General features: G+C 41.2%; 6 protein-coding genes across 6 annotated transcripts; 2 read left to right on the top strand and 4 right to left on the bottom strand.

The window, feature by feature from the left end:
- Positions 1-2122: 2122 nt before the first annotated feature.
- Positions 2123-5991, bottom strand: EAE98_010311 (uncharacterized protein; the record flags this gene model as incomplete). Its single annotated transcript, XM_038957932.1, has 2 exons — positions 2123-5689; positions 5740-5991. 2 exons carry the CDS (start codon positions 5989-5991, stop codon positions 2123-2125), a joined length of 3819 nt encoding a protein of 1272 aa, XP_038805724.1.
- Positions 5992-6944: 953 nt separating this feature from the next.
- Positions 6945-7855, bottom strand: EAE98_010310 (uncharacterized protein; the record flags this gene model as incomplete). Its single annotated transcript, XM_038957931.1, has 2 exons — positions 6945-7524; positions 7575-7855. 2 exons carry the CDS (start codon positions 7853-7855, stop codon positions 6945-6947), a joined length of 861 nt encoding a protein of 286 aa, XP_038805723.1.
- Positions 7856-11039: 3184 nt separating this feature from the next.
- Positions 11040-17890, top strand: EAE98_010309 (uncharacterized protein). The gene is made up of 6 exons (XM_038957930.1): positions 11040-11366; positions 11535-11977; positions 12051-12691; positions 12742-16924; positions 16978-17127; positions 17186-17890. Exons 1-6 carry the CDS (start codon positions 11239-11241, stop codon positions 17380-17382), a joined length of 5742 nt encoding a protein of 1913 aa, XP_038805722.1. The 5' UTR covers positions 11040-11238; the 3' UTR covers positions 17383-17890.
- A 1875-nt stretch (positions 17891-19765) lies between these two features.
- EAE98_010308 (uncharacterized protein) lies at positions 19766-20782 on the bottom strand (the record flags this gene model as incomplete). The annotated part of the gene is made up of 1 exon (XM_038957929.1): positions 19766-20782. The coding sequence occupies one exon, from the start codon at positions 20780-20782 to the stop codon at positions 19766-19768; it is 1017 nt and encodes a 338-aa protein (XP_038805721.1).
- A 949-nt stretch (positions 20783-21731) lies between these two features.
- On the bottom strand, positions 21732-23041 carry EAE98_010307 (uncharacterized protein; the record flags this gene model as incomplete). Its single annotated transcript, XM_038957928.1, has 4 exons — positions 21732-22055; positions 22193-22622; positions 22692-22803; positions 22960-23041. 4 exons carry the CDS (start codon positions 23039-23041, stop codon positions 21732-21734), a joined length of 948 nt encoding a protein of 315 aa, XP_038805720.1.
- A 1690-nt stretch (positions 23042-24731) lies between these two features.
- Positions 24732-25750, top strand: EAE98_010306 (uncharacterized protein; the record flags this gene model as incomplete). Its single annotated transcript, XM_038957927.1, has 3 exons — positions 24732-24795; positions 25030-25214; positions 25463-25750. 3 exons carry the CDS (start codon positions 24732-24734, stop codon positions 25748-25750), a joined length of 537 nt encoding a protein of 178 aa, XP_038805719.1.
- Between the last annotated feature and the right edge of the window lie 303 nt (positions 25751-26053).

Raw genomic sequence — 26053 nt, 5'->3', positions numbered from 1 at the left:
TTTCTTATTTTCTTATTTTCTTATTTTTTTATTTTCTTATTTTCTCATTTTTTATTTTTTTATTTTTTATTTTTTATTTTTTATTTTTTATTTTTTTATTTTTTTATTTTTTTATTTTTTATTTTTTTATTTTTTTATTTTTTTATTTTTTCATTTTTTTTATTTTTTCGTTTTTTCATTTTTTCATTTTTTCGTTTTTTCATTTTTTCATTTTTTCATTTTTTCATTTTTTCATTTTTTCATTTTCTTATTTTATTTGTTCATTTTTTTATTTTTTTCAATTTTTTAATTTATTTCTTTTTTTCTTTTATTCTTTTATTCTTTTATTCTTTTATTCTTTTATTCTTTTATTCTTTTATTCTTTTATTCTTTTATTCTTTTATTCTTTTATTCTTTTATTCTTTTATTCTTTTATTCTTTTATTCTTTTATTCTTTTATTCTTTTATTCTTTTATTCTTTTATTCTTTTATTCTTTTATTCTTTTATTCTTTTATTCTTTTACTTGTCGACTATTTATAATATAGCTAACCATTCATAGGTGGTTGGTAGCACCAACTCTGACCTGCAGTAACCCTAATACAGTGAAATTCTTTTTATAAATCAATAGTAAATTAACTATATAATATATAATTTTAAATTTTAATACAGATTATAGCTTTAATTAATCTTTTAATTAAATATTGAATTTCTAATAATATATAATTGATTAAAGAATTATTATTATAGTTCTTAATAATTTATAATATTATAAAATATAATATTTTTCTGCCAAGTTCGGTTTGTAATTGGAAATGTTATTTCTCCAATCCTAAAGTATCAAATATGTTTAAATAAAATCTAACTTTACATCTATACCTTCATTATTATTATTAAAATAATCATTTTTTAATAATTATATTGAGACTATACTAATAAACAATTTTATCTTTTCTTTTTTTGAATTAAATATATAATTGATTTATTATCAATTTATAAAATAATTTCATCATATTAGGATTGCTGTAGATCAGAATTGATACTACCGACTACTTTAGAGTAATCGATAGAATTTTTCTAATAGCCGGCAAGTATTCTTTCTTTTTTTTTTTTTTCTTTTTTTTTTCTTTTTTTCTTCTGTTTTTCTATTTTTCTATTCTTTTATTTTTCTATTCTTCTACTTTTTTACTCTTCTATATTCATCTACTTATAATTAACCCATCTTCCTCCTCCTCCTCCTCCTCCTCCTCCTTCTTTTTCTCATCCTCCTCCTCCTCATCTCAAAACTTAACACCAACACCAATACTATCTTTAAACCCTGACCCTGGAAAGTTTCTCTCCTTTTGTTTTTCTAAATAGGTATATATACATATAGGTAGATATAAGTAGATAGGTATATGTAGATATATACATATATATATATATATACATACCTAGATATAAGTAGATATACTCTTACACTCTTATATTTTAAAAGAAGATTGAAATGGGAATGGAAATAGATATTTAGTACCTATAATACTTCCTTTGACTTGTATACATATATATACTTAATATCATACATACATACAAACACTCATATATATAAACATACAAACACCCATACACCTATTCATATATAGAATACATCTCATAACACCACAACACCACATCACCACATCACCACATCAAAAACAATAGATAAACATATACCATTTCATTACTATGATTTCCGATTACTGTGATGGGATTATTACGCTGTGTACCTATCCGCCTAACCACCTACCACCTACCCATCCATCCATCATTTCATACTTCCATTCATCCATTCGTCTTCCCTTCCATACATGTATGTATACCAGTAATAGTCCAATCAGACAAACTCATTACCATTCCTCCCTCCCACAATCTCTTCACTGAATCCCTGAATACTTCTTCGAATTCTTATACGCCATATATACATACACATATATATCATCCATCCATCCATCCATCTACCTTGCAATATCTTTCTCTCAAGTATTTTTACAAATTTATCTTCTCTGCCACATCTCTCCAACTCCAACTCCAACTCCGACTCCAACTCCAACCCCAGCTGTGAGTCTATCATGTGTTCCACGATGCATAAAGCATCCACCTCCATTATGCCCTCCATTGACCGTAAATCTAATACTCATCATCACTCTCATCATCCGGCAAAAGAGCTCTATATCTCCTCTCCGCCAAATCTTCCTCCAACCCCCCTTCATCCCCACTATCTCTATACCCCTCTCCACCAGCCAAACTAAGCGCCACGGGCAAGAAAACCAACGCATGTAATGCCGCAAAAATGACCAACGCAAGCCAAATTCTAAAGTAATAAATTTCAAAGATTTTACTCCTCGTAAACGCCAACACCGTGACGCCTACTAGCTTCGTAATTGTGATACCGCTGAAGACTGAGCCGCCTACGTTTACAAGAGCGGTCCAGGCGCGCGCATCCTTATTGCGGAACTTATTTTTTGCTTTTTCCATGACGGAGCGCGAGGGGAACATGAATGCGCGGGCGATGTGGGCACAGAATTCCACGCCGATGCCGACGCAGATAATGAGGTTGACCAGACTGACTGCGTTGAGAGAGACGTTGAAGACAGCCATTGTGCCGATGATATCGGTTACTATCATTATGACTGTTACTGTGACTACAGCGCCTGTTTTGAGAGATCCGAGAAGAATCGAAGAGATGAATAGAATGAGTACCAAAGCGGAACAGAGGAGAGTTGCTGTGAGACTGATGATTGTGGTGTATTGATCGAAGAATATGTAGTAGACACTGTAGGGGAAGACTTCTAGACCAGACTTTTCACTCATACCATCTGCGATACGACGAGCAGAGGCATAGGCGGCAATGAAATCTTCTTGGCTGTGGAGTGGTGTGTGACTCGTGCGGAAGTGACTTGCTGGAATAGTATCTCTTTCTGCATCAATAACCAGAGCATTTCCATAGGCAGCTTGACCACCAAGAGGACAGTCGTCATCTGTGGGAGACGCAATCCATTTTTCTAGGTAATGAATAAATTCTTGACCTTCGGGCATACCATGTAAAGTGATATTCCATGCTGGATCACGATGTTCAAAGCAAGCTGAACGACCTTCAACACAACACGAGTCTAACGAAGGATCGAGCCAACGGAAATAATCATCGATCCAGCTAGCAGGAGTAGCTGCGATGTAGGAAACTTCTGGCCTCTTTCTTTCAGACTCCAAAATATTGGTGAGGGATTCTGTTTCGCATGTTGTGAAGCGAGAGCATAGCTGTTGTTGATGGCTACGTTCGGTAACATTTAACTCTCGAGTAACGAAATATACTGGTGGTCCCGAATCAAAGTAATCGTACAAGTCATTGAAGTATGGAATGAGATATGATCCGTCTGGAATTGCCACACGTTGATCCAAACCTAAAGCGACTTCAGGCATCAATGCAACAGCAGCGGCGAATATTCCAAGAAAGATAACGACGACAGCGGTCTTTACTTTGCGACCAAGTAAAGTTGGAGCATAAGTCTTGCGGATAAACTTTTGAAGGAAACCCTCATCAGAACCTTCGTAAAATCTCGAGTAAGAATTGCCATTGCCATTTCCAAGGTGAACACCGGCGGTTTTGATCTGAATGCAAGGAATACAATCCACGCGACGATCTTCAACACGTCGTTGATTGAGACTGAGAATAGAAACAAACATGGTGATTTGTAGAACAGCGTTAATGAACACTGCGCCAGCAGCATAAATTGCAAAGTTTCGAACTGCCGGCATACCAACAAAAGCACCAAGGGCAAACGCAATAGTCTCAGTAGATGCTGATAGAAGAATTGATGGACCCATTCTTCCAAGTGCTTTTGCAATACGGTGCTCAACCATTTCATCAGGATGGCTAGTATTGACTCTTTCAAATTCGTGTACAATCAAAAAGATGTTATCAACACCAACTGCAAGAACGATGAATGGGATAACCTCAGCGATGATAAGCGTAACCTTAACGCCTGCAAAGGAGAAAAGACCAATTGAGGCTGAGATAGACATCAGCACAATCAGAATCCCCACTACTCCTAGTGAAAATTTAGATTGGACCAAAGAGCTAGCTGGGTTGTGCACCAATGTTTGGAATGAGATGGTTGTCGAGCCAAGAGCTAAAGATGCGTAGAAGAACATGATGATGTAACTAATGACGACAATCTTTGCATCAGTGTTGGTAGACTTATTAAGTTCTTGCTCAAGACTGATCTCAGTTGAGAAAGAAAGTCTTAAACCACGTTCGCTTGCTTGAACCTGCAAACGTAACAACTCATCCCGGAGGGAGGCCTCCCAATCCATAGCATGTTCGACTTGAGATGACCCCTCATCATCATTGTTTACTACCCAAGTAATAATTAGGGCAGTAGCATCAATGACATCACCAGATTCTTGCCAACCACCAAAGAGCATCTTAGGATCTAACGGTTGACCAAAAGCAGGACGGCAATTCACAGGTGATTCAGCACATGATCGAATAGTCTGCTCCCATGTATCCGGGCCTACACTGGAAATATCGTCGTTCAAGTAACCTCCTACAGATTGAACGACACAAGCATCACCAGTGGGCTTCAGGCATACATCACTGAATTTGGTACCGGTTTGTTTTCCAGTCAACCCTCTAATTCGATCTTCAGCTTCAAGCCACCATTTCAACGTATCGTAACTCATGACAGGACCAGGACCTGATGAGTTGGTATCGTTGACCAAGAATACTTGCTCGGCACGATAAAATGGTCCAAAATTCGAATCGAAGTAAGCTTTCTCTTGAGCTGCAGAAGATGATGGGCTGACCCATAGCCGTGCAGGATTCTGTTCAATCTCAAATTTTGTCCAACCTAAACTCAAGATTCCAACTATGATTATGCTTGTTACAATAGTGATAGCTGGAAATCTCGCAGCTGTGAAGCCCAGACGACTGAATGCAGTATCACAGACTGTATTGATCCAATAAGTTCTTTGAGGTCGGTCATACATGGCTCTATTGTGGATCATGTCACCTTCATCATCATCATCACTTGGGGCAACATCTTCCAAAAGTCGTAATCTTTCATTACGTCTTTTGGTATGCTTAGCCCAAGCTATGTGACCAAACACAGCAACGACGATCAATAGTAGTACCATGCTGTATGTGAAGATAGCTGCGAAAGAAAGACATGGAAGCAATCCAACATGGCATGACCCAGACTTTGAAACTTCTGGCAAAGCCGGGCAGACTGCCGGACAGTCCACACAAGAGCATCGGAAATTTGGGTCTTCGTCGTTACACTTCTTGGGTACCATAGGTAATGGATCCATACCCTTCTCCGGATATCTGCTAGGGTCTGGAAAGTTGATCTGGAACGGCGAACCTAGTAAAGATTTGTGTCCCAGGAAAGCTAAGAATGAGGAGTAATTCTTTGCCCCTCCTCCAATAAATTCCATGGCATTTGAATTTGTTGGTCCAAATTTAACATCTTTGCAGCTATCAAAGAAACCCGACCCATATTCATCAGAGATGAGTTGATCTAGCTCCGTGACGATGTATTTATCACCCTTCTTCTGTGTTTCCGTTACATTCAGGAAAAGAGATTGATCTGGAGAGCATGTAAATGTACAAAAAGTGTTGTAAAAATTCTCTTTGCATGCCGGGCAAGAGGATATAATTGGATTCGCCTTCTTGATCTGATCTGCAAGAGCATCTATCTGCGAAGCCATTAGCAAAGTCCCGACCCATTTCAAACATTTCCACATACCTGACTCCCCTCACAACAAACAGGTCCCGTACTCCATTTCGGACCGCATAGCTCGACCAGTTGTTTCCTCACCTCATGATCCGGTTCCCTTGCAAGCCCGTTATCCGGACAAGGGAGCTCAGGACCAAACCAACTATCCTTCCCACAGCTGCCCCTTATCGAACATCTTCCAGCTTCGTGTTTCGGTGTAAATCCTTCGCCTGCTGCGAAAGCAGCAGTGAGAATTCCGACTAAAGTGAAGGAATGCCGCATCACTACCTTTGTTTACATGCGCCGCCCAGCGTCGCGATATACGAAGGCGGAGAGTCGATAACACACAGGCGAATCGGATAGAGTAAGTGTACAAAGAGAACGGTTTGCAGTAAGAAAACAAATGTCAAATCAATGAATTAATTATTGATTGAGATTAACGATCGATAATTAATTTATTGATTTGATATTGTATTGTTGTGTTGGAGTTAGTTGATGATTGTTGTCTGCCCAGGTGTATATCAGTTCTGTAGATGCGTCCCAGCCACCAACCAATGCTGTCATAGCTGGAGTTCTAGCTCCGAGGTCGTCGTTCTATGTGGCGTAGAGCTTCGCGTATCATTTGAATCCTTGTTTCACAATGGCCAACAAACTCACAAGGTACACCAGTACTCACTCATCTGTTTACATAATCGAGCAGTGAGTCAGTGACTTTGCCGTCTACACATTGCTGCGGATTTGTAGGTTGCTATATTTTCAAAGATTGCTTGGTTTTACACATCAAGTTCATGCCAAGGGTTTCTCATCAAAACAGATGATTGAACACGCCGTTGCAAGACCATACTCAAGGGCAAAGTTTGATATCGCTGGTAATGGAGCTCTATAGACTCATTCTATATGTCCTTCATAACATTATGCTGTCGACGGCATGAATTGCCAGTCATCTAGTACTTGCAAAAAGATAAATTAAACCGTATCCCAAATACGCTCCTCAAACTCCGGCTGAAATGCTCAAATGCCCGCCTTATCCCAAATCGGTATCCAATCGAATTTTTAACATGCATAAAATCGGTCTTTGCCAGTGTTCCTGGAAAGTGAAGCCGTGGATATGAGAGCCAGATCATATGTTTATCTGGCTGAAAGAATGACTTTCCAGTTGTAACTGGTTCGTATAATCATAACTCGTCCTTGTCGCTCTTTTCGCTCTAGTTGTTCCGCAATCATGAATTTCCTCCTTAATTCTTGAGCTTTGAATCTCCCACTGCAGGTGATGCCCGGCCTGACCCTTCTGCTGCCTTGGATTTGCCGGCGCTAATGGATGATGCACCATCCTCTTCGTAAAGGTGATGCTCTTCGATGTACTCGATGACTGGAGCGGGTAACAAATACTGTACACTCATCTCTTTCCTCAAGAAGAGTCTGATCTTTGTGCTACTAATATCATTTGTGACAAGTTGTTGGATGACGTAGATGTTGCGTTTGTATTGCTCGAGACTTGCAAGAGCGTCCTCGATATCCGTGCCGGTACGTTCGACAATGAAGGTACCATATTGTCCCAAAATATGTTGAAGATCAGCCTCGCTCCAAACTCCTGGAATGCTCATTGTCTCGATCAGATCAGCTCCGGCCAATAGAGCAATGCGAACAGGTACGCGGGATCCATCCGGTCGTATAGCACCGCCCATAACTTTGTTTATTTCATGCTCGACATGATCGAGTACGAGGGCAGTCGGGGTATATTCTGTTTGTAAGGCCTCCCAAGGATCCACCATAAGCCAATTTGATGATTGTACCGCCAGCTCGCACATGTTAAGTCTGCAGGTGTTAGCTAAGTGGATAAACACAATGTGAAATATGAGACTTACCGGTGTTCCGAACTCGCCAGGCCTGCCTTCTTGTAAAAGTTGGATACAGGAGAGAAATAACCACTAAGGAGTTCAAACTCTGTATTAAACTTACAATAATCGGCAGCCATCTCCATCATTCGCAAATGAAGGTAAGTTATAGGTGAGAAACTACCACATGCTACCAATACTAAGGGAGTCTTCTCGGGGTGGTTTTGAGTGAGTCTTAGGCGATCGGTTGGAAAGGTGTAATTGTCGAGAGTTTGCGCAGGAATAACCTGGACGGCAGGGTTGGCAGTCATCTTTAAATGGCGATCTGGAGGTTGTATGTGATTGTTGGGAGGAAAGGTGGAAAAGACTCTCGAGATTTTGGGTGACGAGCAAAGTCTAGATGACGAATTTCGGAAGAGCAGGGATCGATTGCGAAGGAATTGCGATGAGTTGAAGATATTTCTAGCAGTCGCTCTTTGCAGAGTACGACAAAGAATGAAGCACGCCGTTGTATCTGATTTTATTGAACTTTGAACTTTGATGTAGATGTTTAAATGTTCAATGGATGAAATAGAAATATTGACAGGTTAAATAGATTTGTAAGTAATAAATCAGAATTAAGACTTTTCGATGTCCGGTGGATTAGTGAATTTTATAATATCGGTTGGAGATGGAGGGAGGAGTCAGAGATCAGAGATAAGTAGTGGGATGGCGCGAGATATGCCCAAAGCCCCGCCCCTACGCTTTGATGTACCGGAACCCAGAAAGTGCTGGGTAAGAAGCAATCAAAGTACGATGGATGGATGTACAAGGTAGCTGAGGGTAGGCACGGAGTTATTGCAGGTTGATCGATGGAGACGATGGAGAGGAGAACTTCAAATTCCAAGGTTGCTTCCGATCTAGAGTGCAGATAGATGTTCACTTATAAATGACCAGTAAAGCGCTGTTTGTGTTGGCGATGTGATGTTTTCGCAATCAAACATTCAGTTCTATGTTCTATCCATACTACCTGGTGTACCTAGGGTCCTCACACTCAACATTTCGTTGCTGGTCTGGATGATGTGCCAATGCTTGCTTGCTACTGTTATCTCCTCTCCTTCGCGCAAGCCTCCAGGTACGATGCACAATGCACTCGGCTCCAATCAAAGAGAGATGATCTAACGTGAATCGTTTCAAAATGTTCAACCCCTCTCTCCATATTGGAAAGAGATCGGGATAAGGATGACTAACAGATACTTATATACCTACGAAGGTAGGTAGGTATGGATGGCATGGTTTGGCTTGGCTTGGTCAACTTATGAGGCAATTTCGATATTCTTTGAAGAAGCATACCCAGGCGAGCCAGGTATCTACGAGTCTACTCAAGTAGAGCCTCGGTGTTGGGATAACATTGATGAGTATTCATTGCAGATTACATATCTGCTAGGTCTATCAACTCCTAAATTAGGTATAATCTAGGGATGTCCACGGGTATCGATGAAAAGCGGCCACCGCCGTAAAGTTACAGTATTCAGTATTCAGCAATCCAATCCCCAACCCCAGCTATCACCAACTGTTGCTCAACCTTGCGTGCGTGCATTGCACCGAACCCAGATGGATGTGTTTGTGTTTGTTTCCTACCTAGTCTAGTACCTACCAGAAACGATGTTGAATTCCCCACCACCTTGTTATACCCACTCCACCCCGTGAAACCGCCCCGGAAAAGCCGAATTCCCACGATATATCCATCTCTCCCGAATTTGTTCGAGCTCGAGATGTTACCCGTCACCCGCGCTACCGAGATGAGCATGTAGTTTGGATCAAGTTCTCTGTTGGTCGATACTTTGCCTATTCTCTGGCTGAAGGGAACATGAGGATATTGACGTTTCTGCGAGGTTCTGCGAGGTAGTTGTAGGAGCATAAAGTGACTACGCAAATGATCGATCGAACAACATCTTCTCGTGCAGGGAGGTATAGGATTTGCCCTCTTGGCTGCACAGTCAAAATGTTAAATGTACTGGGAGGTATTGCTGCTATACTTCGTATATAGCTCTCTGTTCAAGGCCAAAAGATTAAGTGGCTTTTACGACTGTGTGAATGTTCATTGAGGAATTGCAAACATTTTGTTCTACAACTATCTTTTGGGTATAGTGACATATATCCAAACAGGTTCATCTGTGGGCTTCTATTTCTCGCTATGCGGACACGAAAATTAAGATTCAAAGAAGTATTGGGGTATATGATATTCATCACTGATACTCTTCTCAATCGATTCTAGTATCCGGAATACGAACGGAAGGTATGTGGAAGTGATCTCTAGTACAGATGAGTTGTCCATAGTGTGGAAAGATTGTGAAAGGTCTGATAACCTATAATGAAGCTGTACGTAGCTATGCAAGATACGGAGGTGGTATCGTGATATCAAAAGACATCTATGGCATTGGATATTTTCTCTGATACAAAAGCTTCGTTTGACCAATATCGATGAAGCAAACTCATGTATTCCGTAGAACGAAGATCTTGGATATCGGCCAGCTTGAGTTAACCACTCAACTTGCATAGTATGTTATACATCTATCCATCTTCTTCATTGATCTTCATCATCAGGTCCAACTAGAATGGGGGCAAGCCCCCAAACCCCCATAGCTCGCTGCGCTCGAGAAAGAAGCCATGTATTGATACATAAACTTCCTGATAGCTACGATAGAGATCGCTTTGCTCAATATGACGAAGGAGACATGGACAATACGTATCTTCCAGATGCCTCCTCGAAAAGAATGAATCTTCGAACGGACATGTGCCTTTTTCCAATATCAATCTGGAATGCTTGTTAGCATCCGGTTTTAACTCCGTTATTTAGTAGAATTGGATAGAATGAATCCTATTCAACCCTCTCGACACGAATAGATTCTCGAATTCCAGTCGGAAATGACATTCTGTGTCTATCTAGGTAGTCGAATATTGAAACATGTTCTTCTCTAATGCCAATGTCAATTATTTTGTTCATTGTAAATGGAATACAAGTGAAGAGTGAATCGGTATGCAATATAACATATAGAGGAGCGAGTTCTCGAAGTTATCATGTTAGAAACATCGGTTTGGAATGAAAGGTTTGGAATCTCTTTATTGCCCACCTAAGTATGATATGAACGCGTTGATATGGGAATTGTATGGTTGGTTTCAACTTGTACCTGCCTAGTACCTATGCAATTGTTTTAACCTTCCCTCGTCAATACAATTGGAAGTCGTGAATCTTGATCTGGATTGAATCATCTACCTCCGCCTCATCATATGTTTCTGAAATTATTATTCAATATAAATTCATTGCAACGACTCTCTCTCCTCGAGTACCGTGCTCATTCATAAGTGTTGACGTTGATGATCTATATCCCGTACCGTAGCTTCACTCCGCTAAATTTTCGAGCGCAACTAATAAATAAAATGCTGGTCTCCACTCACACTACAACGTAAGATCTTACATAGGTACCTACCTACTTATTAGATAGAACACAAGGGCTCCTCTTACAAGCAATACACACCACCACCACACACACCACTACAAACTCCTTGAAAGGAAAGTCAACCACCACCACCACTTCTTCTTCAACAAAAAAAGGAAGTTGATAATTTCCTCTACAAACGATATCTAGAAGGAAAAACAAATACGAAAGAAACTACTGGCGACTTCTATACTAGAAACCGAACTGATGGATTAATGGCAAAGGGTACGAGTCATATTGAAAGGCCACAAGAGTCGACATCATTTAACGATAACGGTCCAGAAATATCAAGACCACTCTCCACTGCGACTTCCATCTCTTCATCTTCTTCATTTACTCCCAGGTACACAACCACCTTTACCTTTGTCTTTTACCTGCGTTTCTTCCTCGTCAACAATTTCTTCTTAATCATCAAATCATTTTCAACTACTTGCGACTGTCAATCACCAGTTGTCGATGGTTGAATGGATTAAGAGGTTATTATTCAAGAGCCAATACTCATGTCTTCCAGAATTACACGATCATCCGCGCGGCAAGCTGCCAACTCTTCAGAATCATCGGCCGGCTCTTCTGCTTCTGCGACTGCAGCAACTGCAGCAGTAGCTCCACCAGGTCGTTCTTCAGCCCCATCACGAAAGCGTAAAGCTACTGTGCGGGAACCAAGTCCCGCTCTGGAACCTGAACCCACAAAGGCAACTCCATCGAAGCGTTCAAAGCGTCAGAAGGTCTCAGATCCCGAAGTTCCAACACCCGCTCCTGCTTCAGCCGCATCTTCTCGTCGAAAGAACGCAAAAGCTCCTGCGGTTATGTCTAGTCACAGGAAAGTCAAGATCCATTCGGAGCATGGTCTAGTATCTAACAACATATACAGTGATTCTGCTGGTCCTTCCAATGAACCATCAAACACGGCTGCCAGTTCCTCCAGGCGCAAGTCTAATAGAAATAATAAGAAAGGTGGGCCAGGCCTATTGAAATTATTCACATTCAGGTCGATCTAGTGGAAAGTTGCTAATATTCTCTCAAGCAGACGCCTCAAGTAGCACCCCAAGCTCGAGTAAGAAGTCGAAGAAATCCGCCACTGCTGCTAAGGATGCAGACACTACAATGAACGATGCAGATGATAAGCCTCCCCCACATCCACTCGATGACGATGATCCCAGCGACGACAATGATGACGATGATATTCCTCGGGACTACGATGGCGGTGATGATGACGATGACGACCCATTCGGCGGCTTCGGTGGACCTGGTGGACCACCTCATGGATTATCAAGCACTCTGCGAGCTTTGAGTGGCATGATGTCTGGAGTTTCTTCTCGATTGCGCGACATTTTGACACAATTGAAGCAAAAAGATGACCCATCCATTCAATTAATAGCTTTACAAGAACTTTCTGAGATACTACTTGTTTCTACCGAAGACAATCTTTCCGGTCACTTTTCTCCGGATGCCTTTGTCAAAGAACTGGTGGTTTTGATGCAACCTGCTGACTTCGGATTTGGGGAGGCAAATCCTGAGATAATGCTCCTTGCCTGTCGATGCATTGCCAATTTGATGGAAGCTTTACCCGCAAGCACTGCTAACGTTGTCTACGGTGGCGCTGTCCCAGTTCTCTGCCAGAGCATTTTAGAATTAACTTTCATTGATATAGCTGAACAGGCTTTAAGCGTGAGTGCGTCGCCTTAGATTTCTGCTTCAAATACTGACTTTTACTTTAGACCTTGGAAAAAATATCTATTGAATATCCAGCATCAATCGTCCGCGAGGGAGGATTGACAGGTTGTCTAACAAATCTTGACTTCCATAACACAAACACACAAAGAACTGCGGTCACTACTGCTGCAAATTGCTGCAGAAACATTCCAGAGGATTCATTCAACGTAGTCAAGGATGTTATGCCCAATTTACTAAGCGTTTTCAATTCTAACGATCAGAAAGTCGTTGAGCAGGGCTCACTTTGTGTAACTCGAATTGTGGAGAGCTTCAGGTACCATCCAAGCAAGCTTGAGGAGCTCGTCAGCCCCGATTTACTACGAGTCATTCTTCGTCTTTTGCTCCCTGGATCTACCAATCTTATTGGTGCTAATATTCATACACAATTTCTCCGCGTTCTTGCTTTCACAGCAAAGGCGAGTCCTAAACTGTCCGCCGAACTGTTCAAAATGAACGTTGTTGAAACATTATATCAAATTTTGACTGGTGTTTCGCCACCCAGCGCCACAGAAGATGTAGCATCCAAGATTGACAGCGTTGTGATCATGCAAGCCTTGATACACAGACCTCGAGAACAGGTTATCGAGACTCTGAATGTTATATGTGAGCTTTTACCTGGAATTCCACGAAGTGGCAATTCTATGTTCGACGACGATATTGATACCGAACCTCAATCGGCAGCAACAAATGCATCATCTGGTTCAAGAAAAAAGTCCGCAAACGAGATTCGTATTGAACTTTTGGAGGGCTGTAGAGAAGAGGTTAAGAGATTTGCAATCATTCTCTTTCCGACCTTAACGGACGCATTCTCTAGCACCGTCAATCTCCACGTTCGCCAAAAGGTCCTCAACGCTCAGCTCAGAATGCTTTCTAATCTTGACAAAGACATTTTGATGGAGGCTTTAAGATCAGTTCCATATGCATCCTTTTTAGCCGCAATTCTGTCACAACAAGATCACCCTAGCTTAGTGGTATCGGCACTTCAAGCTACGGAGCTTCTTCTAGTTAGCCTTGAAGACATATATCGTTACCAATTTTACAGAGAGGGAGTAATTGCTGAAATTACCAAGCTAGCCACTATCGAGGAAACCAAGACTGAAAACAAACACCCGTCTGCGGAAACAATTGAGTCTAAGCCTGCTACCACGCAAGCCGATGCAGATCATAAAATCTCTGAAAAGGCGGGTCAAAATGGAGGGGCTCGTAACGAAGATCACAACTCGTCAGATGAAGACAACGAAGACAATGAGAATAACGAGGACGAAATGGATAATGAAATCGGACATAACGATGATTTACAAGATGATGTAACAGCTTCTCCAGTCAGCTCCCGTGGCTCTACAATGTCATTGGACGGTCTTCATCGACATGCATCATCAGATCCAAAGACTATGATGCATATCATTGCCGCCCGCGCCCAAAAGTTCCTTGACATTCATGAGAACGAGAAGAATAGTAAGGCCATGAAGAAGAAGGCAACCAAAATTTTGACGAGTTTACAATCTCTCGCTTCGGACATCAGAAATTTCTATCTGCATCAAGGCCCCGGCAATGGAGTTGAGCTTTTCACTACACTCGCATCATATTTTGATGGGGATGTTTTACAAAGCGTTACAAGCGCCGAGTTATTGAATTCCGAAATAGTCCAAGTTCTGTTGGAAGTTTTCAATAATCCCGACGAACAGCTGGCCAATGATGCTAGATCCGCGTTCCTCGAAGTCTTCATGGGCCAAACTCTTGCCAAGAAATCAATCACTGGAGCAGATATGCCTGCAACTCCATTTGGTCTTCTTATTCACAAATTACAAGATTTGTTGAGCCGCTCAGAACATTTTGAAGTAGTTACCGTTCATTCAAATAGCTTTGAAGGAAATAGGAGTAGTGCTGCGTCGATGCTTGCTAAACAAATTCGTCTCAAGCTAGTAGCTGATGAGGACTCCGAAATTCCAAGATCGTACCGAAACATCATGGTTTCTATTCATGCCATCGCTACTTTCAAAGCTTTGGATGATTACCTTCGTCCCAGAATCAGCTTGTCTGATCGTCCTCGGCCACCTAGAGCTAGAGATGGCCTTTCTGGTGCTTTAGCTGCTCTTGCTGCAGCCGGCTTACCCAATCCATATGCCGGTATTCCCAATGCCCAGGCACGTCTCGCTGCCGCCGCAGCCGCAGCAAATCCAACCGCATCTACACCTCGCACTTCTCGTAGGGCAAAATCAAAGTCTGGTCCCGCCCCAACGCCTGCATCAGCCGACCAATCGACCTCGAATACACCGGTAGATAAACCTACTCGGCGCTCGGCTCGGCGCTCGGGAGCTCAAACTGATCCACCTCCCCCACCTCCACCACCCATGCAAGAAGAGGATGCCCTTGCTACGGCTCTCGAGTGTGCTGATGAGAGACAAATGAGTGAGGATGAGGAGTTAGAAGATAGCTCTGCACTGGACGCCATTGTCGGTGATATGGAAGAGGAAATGGAAGAGGATTCCCCTGTTGATCCTACAGCTGTAAATCTTGAGGTCGCTGCAGGTGGCAAGGTCACAGCCCGTAAGGAAGATGGCACAAGAGTCGCGACCCCATCACAATCTTTACCAAGCACTTCCCGCAGTAGCTCTGCACTTCAGGCAGCTGCTGCTCAAGAGGCATTGTCCACTCCAACCACATCGTCCAGACCTATGTCCTATGCAGCTGCAATCCAAGCTGTTCCATCGGATTGGCACATTGAGTTCAGTTTGGATGGCAAAGTAATTGCTAATGATACTACCATTTACCGCGCTGTTCATACCATGGCCAACACGGTGGAAGATCAATCAAGTCGAAGTGTTTGGTCCGCGATTCACCCCATTAAATTCAAGCGTGTTCCAGGGCCACCCCCTCCAGAGCCTAGCTCTCTCTCCCGGGCATCAGAGGCTAGTACAGAAACTACGGCATCTGGTATTCCCGCGTCTCTAGATAAGCATCCTGCAACATCCTCAATCCTTCGATTACTTAACATCCTACACGCCCTTAATGCCAACCTAGATGATGTTTTGGCTGATAATAAGGATGCTTTGAAATTAAATGCTGAGCCTTTGTCACAATTTGTGAACACTAAGCTCACTGCAAAGTTGAACAGGCAACTTGAGGAACCTCTTGTGGTTGCCAGCAATTGTCTTCCAACTTGGAGCGAAGATCTTGCTCGACTTTACCCGTTCTTGTTCCCCTTCGAGACACGTCATCTGTTCCTTCAGTCAACATCTTTTGGCTATGCTCGTTCAATGACTAGATGGCAGAATGCCCAATCTGCTGACGAATCCCGCCGAGACCGTCATCGCGATGAACGTCCTTTCCTAGGTAGGCTTCAACGCCAGAAAGTCCGGATATCTAGATCGAAGATTTTGGAATCAGCCTTGAAAGTCATGGAGCTTTATGGTGCATCCCAGAGTATCCTCGAGGTCGAGTACTTTGAAGAAGTCGGAACTGGTCTCGGGCCAACACTTGAATTTTATTCTTCGGTTTCGAAAGAGTTCTCCAAGAAGAAGCTCAAGCTATGGCGCGAGAACGATAACGATACCGATGAGTATGCATTTGGTGTCCGAGGCCTTTTCCCAGCACCTATGAGCGAAGAACAATCATTGAATGAGAATGGAAAGAGAATTTTGCACCTATTCAAGATGCTCGGCAAGTTCGTTTCTAGGTCCATGATCGACTCTCGTATTATCGACGTTTCTTTCAACCCCACATTTTTCCGCATTGGTGACGAATCGAATCCTGTGACTCCCTCTCTTGGTACGGTCAAAACTGTCGACCCTCAACTGGCCAAGTCTCTCAAGATGATAAAGAAGTTCTCTGTTGCGAAAAAGGCTATTGCCGAGGACTCGAGTTTGACAGCTACTCAGAAAGTCCTTGCTACAGAAGCTTTGGAAATTGACGGGGCTAAGATTGAAGATCTCAGTCTGGACTTCACACTTCCTGGATATGCCATTGATCTTCTTCCCGACGGCTCTTCAATCTCTGTCACTATTGACAACGTTGATCTCTACCTTGAAAAGGTTATTGATATGACTTTGGGAAGTGGTGTTCAAAAGCAAATCGATGCATTCCGTGAAGGCTTCACTCAAGTCTTCCCATATTCTGCTTTGAGGGCCTTCACTCCGGATGAGTTGGTTATGTTGTTTGGCAGAGTTGAAGAGGATTGGTCTCTTGAAAGTATGTTTAGTCCCCTTTGATTGTATGATTTAATAACACTAACATGTGCATAGCTTTGACCGATTCTATCAAAGCAGACCACGGCTTCCATATGGACAGCAAGAGTGTGAAGAACCTGCTCCAGACAATGAGTGAGCTCAGTCTGCCAGATCGACGGGATTTCCTTCAATTCACAACTGGAAGCCCAAAACTCCCCATTGGTGGTAAGTTATATATGCCTGTATCCCTTTTCTACGACAACTGATAGCTAACTTATTGCAGGCTTCAAGAGTCTTACACCAATGTTCACTGTGGTTTGCAAACCTAGTGAACCACCCTACTCTTCCGATGACTATTTGCCAAGTGTCATGACATGTGTCAACTATCTCAAATTGCCCGATTATACTGATTTAGATGTCATGCGACGACGTATGAGTACTGCCATTAGGGAAGGACAGGGAGCTTTCCATCTGTCATAAGGCGCATGTTAATGGCGAAAATTGAACTGAATCTGGCGTGCATTAGGTCTGGTCAAACATGGAATAAGATTTTCGGGTATTTATTCTCATTGGAGGATGAACAAAAATTGGGGGGATTTGGTTGGTTTTGCTTACTTTGAACCGAGCCAAACCAGAATGTATTCACGAGCTATTTTTTGCAATTGTTTCTTTCTTTTTTCATCAGCCAGAATCATTTTCTTCTTCATGCCTTCTATCTACTTACTTTTTTTGTAATGGAAGTTAAAGAAGAGAGAAAGGAGTCAAATTGCATGGGTGGGTCGTTTGGGCGCATAGTTTGTAAACCGGTTTCTCCTGTCCGGAACTTGAAGGGGAAAGGTTTGCAAATATGACTGGAATGGACTGGTGCACAGGATGGGATGGGATTTTAGCTTTTTATTAGGTAGCCTTACTTCTACAAATACTACTTTGCAAACACTAGTCTTGAGATTAGATATTAGGTAGATGAATTGATCCACTCACATATTAATAGGCATTTGGGTGATGAGTGTGACTGGGATGTGAATGTGAATGTATGTGTTGCGTGTGATTATGAGAAGGGGGTATATTCGATTAGAGCTTTGTGATTCAAGTACTACCGGATGTACTTACAAGTCAACTATTCAACAACACTATCTATTATTAATAAGACCCACCCTACTTATATATAGAATCCTAAAGGTGCAGCCCTCATGATGAGATTGATTGATTAATATCAATGCATTTGATATCTCTTGGGTGCAAATTTTGATGGATAACTATATTTTTTTTTGTCTTCTACTTTTCTTTTTATGAAAGATAAAAATAAGAGGCTAGCTAGCTAGGTATTTAGGGTTGTTGATTTATTAAATTCTTGTTTGGGTTTTTGTTTGGAGGGGGAGGGGGGGATTGAATGGTAGAAGGGGGGAGGGGGGAGATTGGAGATGAAAGAGGATGTTTTTTGGAGAGGAAGGGGGAGGAAGAGGAGGGGGTATAGGGGAGGAAAAAGAGAGGAAAAAGAGAAGAGAGGAGTTTTGAAAGTTAAGGTTTTGAGTTTTTTGATTATGAGAGGTTTTTGGTATTAAGCTAGTATATATAGTGTTGATAAATATTTAGTAGTTGGTATGTAGGTATAGTCGTTTGAATTAGCGATGTCTAGGTAGGTAGGTGGGGTTAGGGCTGGATTTGATTGTGGGATCTGGGATGCTGGAGTTGGGTTTTTGTGGGATGGGAATGGAGGGTTGGAAATGAAGGGTTGGAAATGGAGGGTTGGGAGTAGATGATAGAGAGATAGAGGGTAGAGGGATAGAGGGTAGAGAGATAGAGGGATAGAGGATAGAGGATAGAGGAATACATATCTACTCGAGTAGATAGCTTGGAGACATGATGTGGAATTAGACGGTATATATGGAACAAAAAAAGTTAAGGTGATAAATGATAGTGGACGGTTAAGAGTTATTGCGGTATTTTTCAGGGTTCGTTTGGATTGCTAGAGATTGTTATGTGATATTATATATATAGGAAATGATATATTGTTGAAAAGAGAAGTGTTGTGTAATGAGGGTTAACAGGGCGAGATAGTGAGATAATGAGATGACATTTGTTATTTAAGGTTTTGAATTAATAGTCATATATGTCAAGTTATATTATTGTATTATATAATATAATACATTAAAATATCTAGATATCTATATAATATTTTATAATAATCTTATTCTAAATATTTATAGTTATATATTAATAAACATCTAAAATAGCAAATATAATCTCAAAGCTACTATATAGAAAATACAATTAATATAGTTGTAAAGTCTTTTGTATTCTATTTTGGTTGTATATAATGTTGTATAATATCACTTGAAATGATCGGCATATTGAATTCGGAACTCTATTGTTATTACATGTTATATCATTCATGTAAAGATTCAGATGAAATGGATTATTATTATTCCTATCTATACTAGCTGCGTCTTCTAAAAACTTATCTTGAGCGCGAAAATTACTTGAATGAATGAATGAATGAGATAGGAAAGTATGGAAGATTTCAACCTATTGACAGTTGGCTCAAAAATTAGTCTGCTAGTAGGTAGGTATTGAGAGCAATTTATCGGTTTCTGTTTATCTCGAATAATTCCTAGTTGGCAACTCTCTGGGAATTCAATCGTCCGGCGTTAGATGGAAATTACTGGTTCTCGATGATCAGAAGATTTTGATAAAGTTATGCAGATTCTAGACGGGCGAGGGGCTGACGGGGTCGTGTGACAATGTTTCGCACTGTTGAAATATAGGAATTAGTCATGATTTTGCAAGTAGTTTGGAGTATGGTTGATAGACGTAAGCTGTAATTGCGGTGCAGAATATTACTAGTTTTAATACTCAAATCGAGTCAATTAGATGATTGGAAAGTAATCTTACCTTCCTGTTCCAATAGACTCATTCCCAAATAACAACGTCGCTTATACTCTTCCACGAGAGACTGATCGAGAATACCCGTCTTGGCGGAGAAGTCATCGATTTCATCCAAACACCTTCCTTTGAAACAGCATGGAAAATCACCTGAATGTGGGTGCTGCTGGTGATTGGAAGTTGTTATATGAAAATTTTGAAGACCGCAGATAGAATGTAAAGCATCGAGGCTCTTACTACCATCCATCAAGATAAATGGAGATTGATTATTCGGCCCATCAAAGCTGTTGAGATAATTTTTGTATCGGTCCATATTGATGTATAAGCTATGCAGACCATGGCAGCTGCCAAGAGTGTAGTATGCGGCTTCTGTATCTCGCAGACGCTGTGGAGTGTGAGTAAAATGTCTCAGGCTCCAGGGAAAATCGGGACTTCCCATCACAAACCCGTATGTAATATCCACAGTCAAGTAGATTGATTTGATAGCATTACGTTGCTTGGAAGTGAGAGTTTTCAAGATGATCAGTTCTTCAAGTGAACAAAATTCAAATGTGTTGTCTTTGAAAAGAATATCTGTGGCGTCGATGATGTTGCGGAAGCTAGCACATGTTATCTTCAGAGCTCTGTATGTCTGAATTTCTTTTCCCTTCCCGCGGGCTTTTCCCGAACAACGTCTAATGCGGCCTCTTTGGTTTCCAGTCTTGATCTTGAGTATGCACATCGGGAGGGTCTCATGATGAGAGTTTGTGGTGCAGGCAAATCTGAGAATCTTGGTGATAAGTTCGACGGGCAATTTCTCGAGCAGGAGACTGGTATTGTCACTGCTCTGTCTGGTGCTTTCGTTTTCTGACTCGATGACAGTTGTGGTTACCGGAAGTTTACAGGTATTGAGATCATTGGTGAGATTGTCAGGGGGCTGCTTGTGAATAGAGCGTGCTTCTTCCGATGAAAATCTGACCCAAGGCTCTGTCTTTATTGATAGATCAGTTGCGGTCATTTTGGTGTCCATTCCGATGTGTTCTTGGTGTGAAAAGAACATTTGGAGATCTTGGTATAACTTTAGAGATAATCCTATGATGCTTCTCGCCAGTGTGTAAAGTTGTTGTTGGTATCAACTTGGTTGATAAGTGTAAAGTACTTTAATTTACTTTAATTTACTATGATGTAATCGTTCTTGATCATTTTTAACTATGGGAAGCTAGTACTACCTATAAGGAAGCGCTAGCACCTCGCTTGCTAATACAGTGCCCTCCTAGATCACATGATCGATATCCCGCAATTGTTGTTGTGATTCTTGATAATCAGAATCCATCAAACTCAGCGGGAATACTATGCATATATATAACTTTAAGAGTCTCAAAATATTGTTGAAAGCGCTAGAGCTCTGCGGCTCTATAGCATTACGACTCTCTTTCTTTCTGTATATAGATTTATTAAAGTCTGGAACTCGAGTAGTCTGCAAATGCCTGAAGCTTAAAATAATTTAGTGAATCATTCATCAGTAACTCAAGACTACTCTAGAAATTAAAGATATATCTGTATTGATTTTCAGGAACGTCGGAAGTATTATATTCAACGTAAGAAGTGAGAACGGCACCCCTCCTATGGAAAAGTGTCTCCAAAAGAGACACTCGAACCTTTTGATTAAGCTACTACACATTTGCGTATTTTAGGGTGGAACCAATATGATTCAGAAATGCTTTCAAATTCGAGTGGGGCTGCTTGTAAGTAGAGAATTTCTCCAAATAGTAATCATACAGTAATAATAGAAAGATTGACTGATAGTAGCAGTGAATATTTATTGACTATCATTACACAGGAAAGAATCTTCATTGTGTATATAAAAATACACCATTTTTAATATTCTTTATCAACCTTGATCTTGTGTTTGATAAAATTAGTACACTTTAACTCCAGTAAAACGCTTAGATTAAGCTCTCGAATCTTCATAGCTCATCATGCGACTCGTCCCCATAGACTTGCTCCTGGAACTCATAGTCCCAATTCGGTGGGTTCAACATATATTCCTTTGCTCTTCTTGCCGCCCCTACTGCACTGACCCACGCCGGGTCGATACCCTCGCTGAATCTATCAGTAAAATCTGGGATAACTTTTATGATTGTCTCGCGAATTTTTTGAAATTCCGATGCGGGCGCGTTGCCACTGAAGATGATGCGTCTGAACTCTGTGAGCTCTGGTGGCTGAGAATCTGAGAGTGCTATTTTAACAAAGTATTTCAGACGGGCTGCAAGGTGTTCAAGTTTCTCGAGCTGTGATACATCGTTAGCCTCTTGGTTCGCAAATATCAAATGTTGGTCTTAGCAAAGACGTCTTAATAGATGAATCTTAAGGGATCTTGAATAGACAAATCTCGAGTGCTTCATAGACCTAAAAAATATGCTCTTACAGAAGCAATCTGTCCCACACCTCCAAAGTCGGGAATTTTGAACCTTTGTTCCACCAAACTTATTTTCGTCCCTCCATCAGTTATTGAGACCTCAAGACGACTATCTTGATAGTCGAAATGTAACAGGAGATTGGACTCTTGGTCAATGTCAGTTCCTGCTGGGTATCCAAGGGCTTCTGCAGTATTGAGGCGATATCCTAATCTCATGCTATGGAGATAATTTCGTAATTGCGAGCCGTCTTTCATGCCAGGCAAAAGCTCGATTGCGACGTCTAGTAGATTGTTGAGATCTCCAATCATAACATCATGATACGTAATACCGAGTACTTCAATCGGTCTATTGAGTTTGGTTTCAGTTGCTTTCTGAATAGCCGATAGTGTTACTTTGAACAGTTTTTTCAGTTCTGAGTCCGAATATATCTCTTTTTCGCTGAGCTGTGTTAGTTAAACCAGACATGGCAAAGATTCAACACAGATGAGTAGTTCCCTCTAGACATACTGTTTATAGCCGTTATCCCAATAGCCAGGCTTGGAAGAGGTATAATTCTTCCACTCTTGTGTGGTATTGACCTTGGCCACCATTACAAAATCATCACTTTCGTTAATGTATGCTGATGTTCTAGTTCAAAGTCAGTAACAGCAAATAATTATATACCAACGAATGAAAATTACTGACAGGCAGTCTATTCCAAGAGCAATACCAATTGCTGAAAAGTTAATAAAATGTTAGTTTGAACATATTTATATACACGAATAGCATAACTGACGAAAGTGATTCAAGGAAGCCCATGCAGATCCAGCCAATGGAGCTAAACTGCAGGCGAGAAGGTATGGAAAGAGCCGATACATCGTGATTGAATCTGTCAATTATCTGAAATGTTTAGGCCAGTTGGTAATTCTCGAACTTCAAAATAAGAACAGTCTTATCGACAAAATGATGGGAGTTATGCGGAGGCAATGATGTATCAACGCCGCAGGTCTGCCGCAACAGTGATTCGAACAGCTACGAATCGAGTTCTCTCTCTCTTGACTGGAAATTTGCGATGATGGCTCATGAGGCCAATGACACTCCAACAGCCCGTAAGATTTTGAACAACAATCTGCCATGTCTCAACGGGAACGAACAGGTCATCGAGTGTTTCGACCAACAGTTGTAAGATATACAGGTATCAGGGTGTAGAGACTAGTCGTAAAAGCGGCGGCAAGGTGCAAAACAATATGTAGTTGGAAATTTATTGGTTACCACACACACATGCTGCAAGCGTCCAACAACTATGTCTCCGCCACCACAGATCCTCTCAATAGGTAACAGAGTCTGGAACCAACTATACTGTGGATTTGGAAGTGAGAGGTACCTGTGTGATGTACTTTGTGTATTAGGTAGCAAAAATAATCAGCTAGATGTGCTCTATCAATCTTTGATGCTCTTAATTATTTGAGGAGAGCCTGCCGAACATCAACAATTGGCTTGAGACTGATTCTGCCAGAGCGGTGTGTAATTTTATAACGTTTTGAGCACCTCTCATCATCAAATATACCATATTGGAGCTGGAATTACCGCGGCTGCTGGCATCGGACTTGCCCTAAAATCGTTTCTCGTTAAGGTATTTTAATTGTACTCATTCCAATCACAATACTAAAACGAGCCCTGTATACGCTTTGAGCTGAGCTCGCCAAGCTAAAAGGGATGGCCACTTTTCGCAGGTACCAACCACGCTATAGAACCACACATCTTCTCGCCAACAGTTGGCACCTCGACCCCTAGAAAATCGTTTCAGCTAGATTATTTACGAAATGGGTTTGCATGATGTGCCAAAGGCTTTCATGGAAGGCAAACTCGTAGTATCATTTTGAATTCTTCTTCCCATTCAGCAAATTAAATACGAGTACCTGCATGCCATAGATCTATTTTCTCGCTCCCATTTCAGCAACAAATAGCAACTCATAGTAATCGGTATTGATTCTAAAGTCTAAGAGGCACTCGAAAAATCTTGTATACCTCTGAGCCACCATCAATGGTTGTAACTGTGGTCATCGATTATCTGCTTCACTGACCCTAAATTTAGCAGGAGATCATGGAGCTCAGGGAATTCAGTCTTGAATTACCTTGAATATAGACGCTCCACGCTTTTACGTACTGAGTTGCACACAGTTGCAAAATTAGTTCACTCATCGGCCCTAAGTGCAGGCTGTAGAAGTTGAATTTGGGACGAGGACAGATTCCACTCTTTCATTTCTCCCTCGAGAAGGAATAAAGTAGGGGTATGAAGGCTCCAAGATGAAGTATTTTTCTGATACTCATTCTGTATACATACTTGCGTTAGTCTCTATTTAGTTTCTTTCTTTTTGAAAGTGTCCGATAGAATGCTGCAAATTAAGTTTACTCCGTTGGCAATCGTTCTTTTTCAATGTTCTTTGGTTTTATCTGCAGTATTACCTTCTGAGTATCTATTTGTCAGAGATGCCAGTATATCTAACGCTACCATCGAAAAGAGAGCCCTAGATTTGTCTGAAATAGCTATGCTCAATAACTTGCAAAATGCGTACAGGGGGGTCTGGTGGGCTACGGCGTATCCCAATGCAGAGCGGCCGTACGGGAGCAAGTATGTTGTATCGTGCGATGTAAGTTGCAGTTCTATGCTCATGACAAGAGTCTTTTGAGGTTCAACATTTGTAATTGATTCAATGTTGAGAATTCAATTGTCGACTACTTCCAATTTCCCAATTGCATTCTTAATACTCGAGTCCATCTGGTGGAGAACACTAGTCTGGAGTGATGAGTGCGTAACGTGATCTTAAATTTCCGCATGGCATCTTTTGTTAACCATCACTCGCAGATCGAAAATTTCAATATTCTTGTGGAAGCTACTCGAAACGCTGTGAGACTTGCCGAATATGCTGGGAGCGATACATTTTTGAAAGCCGCAGATACTTGAACGAGATTCTTGGTGGCCCAAAAGTATCCGAAGATAGTCTTGGGGCTTTGAGATATGTCTCGTATGAGAAAGTTATGCTTCATGAAGTAAGTATACACACTCATTCTCGGACTTCATTCTCCAAAACTGCGAAGCTAATTAACTTGGAATTAGTGGTTGCATCGTGACATAATGGGTTATAGTGAACATCGTAAGTTTTAGATCTTCGCAACGAAAGCATGTGCTAATAATTAATGACAGTTACAGATTTGTTTAATACGATCGATGACCATCTCCCAAAATGTTTAAGTTATCTAATCTTGTTGGCTCTAGTTTGGCGCTGAATGAGATGTAGAAAATATATGGGATGAGTTCAGCGAGAGACTATGCATGGAAATTTATGCAGCGTGATAAGATGAACATAAACCAGAATAATGTTGCTAATGGTACGTGTCACGAGGACTTTCTTATCACCACTTTCCACCCCATTTCGGCTTTCAATGCTTTGAAGAAGCTGACAATCAGACAGTGGAGAATTACGTCTGGTACTTTGTCGACAAACTTTACGGAAAACAATGGGGTTGGACAGGCAAAGGGACAGCCTACCCGGGAAGACTACTCGAACGTGGTTTCAACCACATGACCACTGTCGAGAATCTCGATCTTGGAGACGAGAGTACAGATCCTGCAATTCTGCCAAAACCAGTCTGGCCTGCAAATTGCCACGGTGAGGCAGTAATTTCTTGGAGGTTAGCTCTTATAATAAGAAGGAATAGTATTATTATAAGGATAGTGAAAGATCTAGTCAGTTTAAACTATAAGGATAAATCGAATATATAGAATAAAAATTGAATTGAAATCAATTTAAAAAAACTAAACTGAATTGAAATGAAATTGCTTGCTTTTTTCTAGAATTCCTTTAAAGAATATTCTAGGTTTATATAAT

Source organism: Botrytis deweyae (genome assembly GCF_014898535.1).
Source record: "Botrytis deweyae strain B1 chromosome Unknown BDEW_035, whole genome shotgun sequence".
Classification (NCBI taxonomy): Eukaryota; Fungi; Ascomycota; class Leotiomycetes; order Helotiales; family Sclerotiniaceae; genus Botrytis; species Botrytis deweyae.
Note: the sequence above shows the minus strand (reverse complement) of the source record. Positions and strands in the feature narration are given on the sequence as shown.

What these genes read in the sequence shown, in the direction of transcription:
- EAE98_010309 (XM_038957930.1), top strand. Translation starts at nt 11,239, where the DNA reads ATGGCAAAGGGTACGAGTCATATTGAAAGGCCACAAGAGTCGACATCA. An exon ending in TAGCTGAACAGGCTTTAAGC is followed by an intron (nt 12,692 to 12,741) that starts GTGAGTGCGTCG and finishes CTTTTACTTTAG; the next exon opens with ACCTTGGAAAAAATATCTAT. An exon ending in AGAGGATTGGTCTCTTGAAA is followed by an intron (nt 16,925 to 16,977) that starts GTATGTTTAGTC and finishes ACATGTGCATAG; the next exon opens with CTTTGACCGATTCTATCAAA.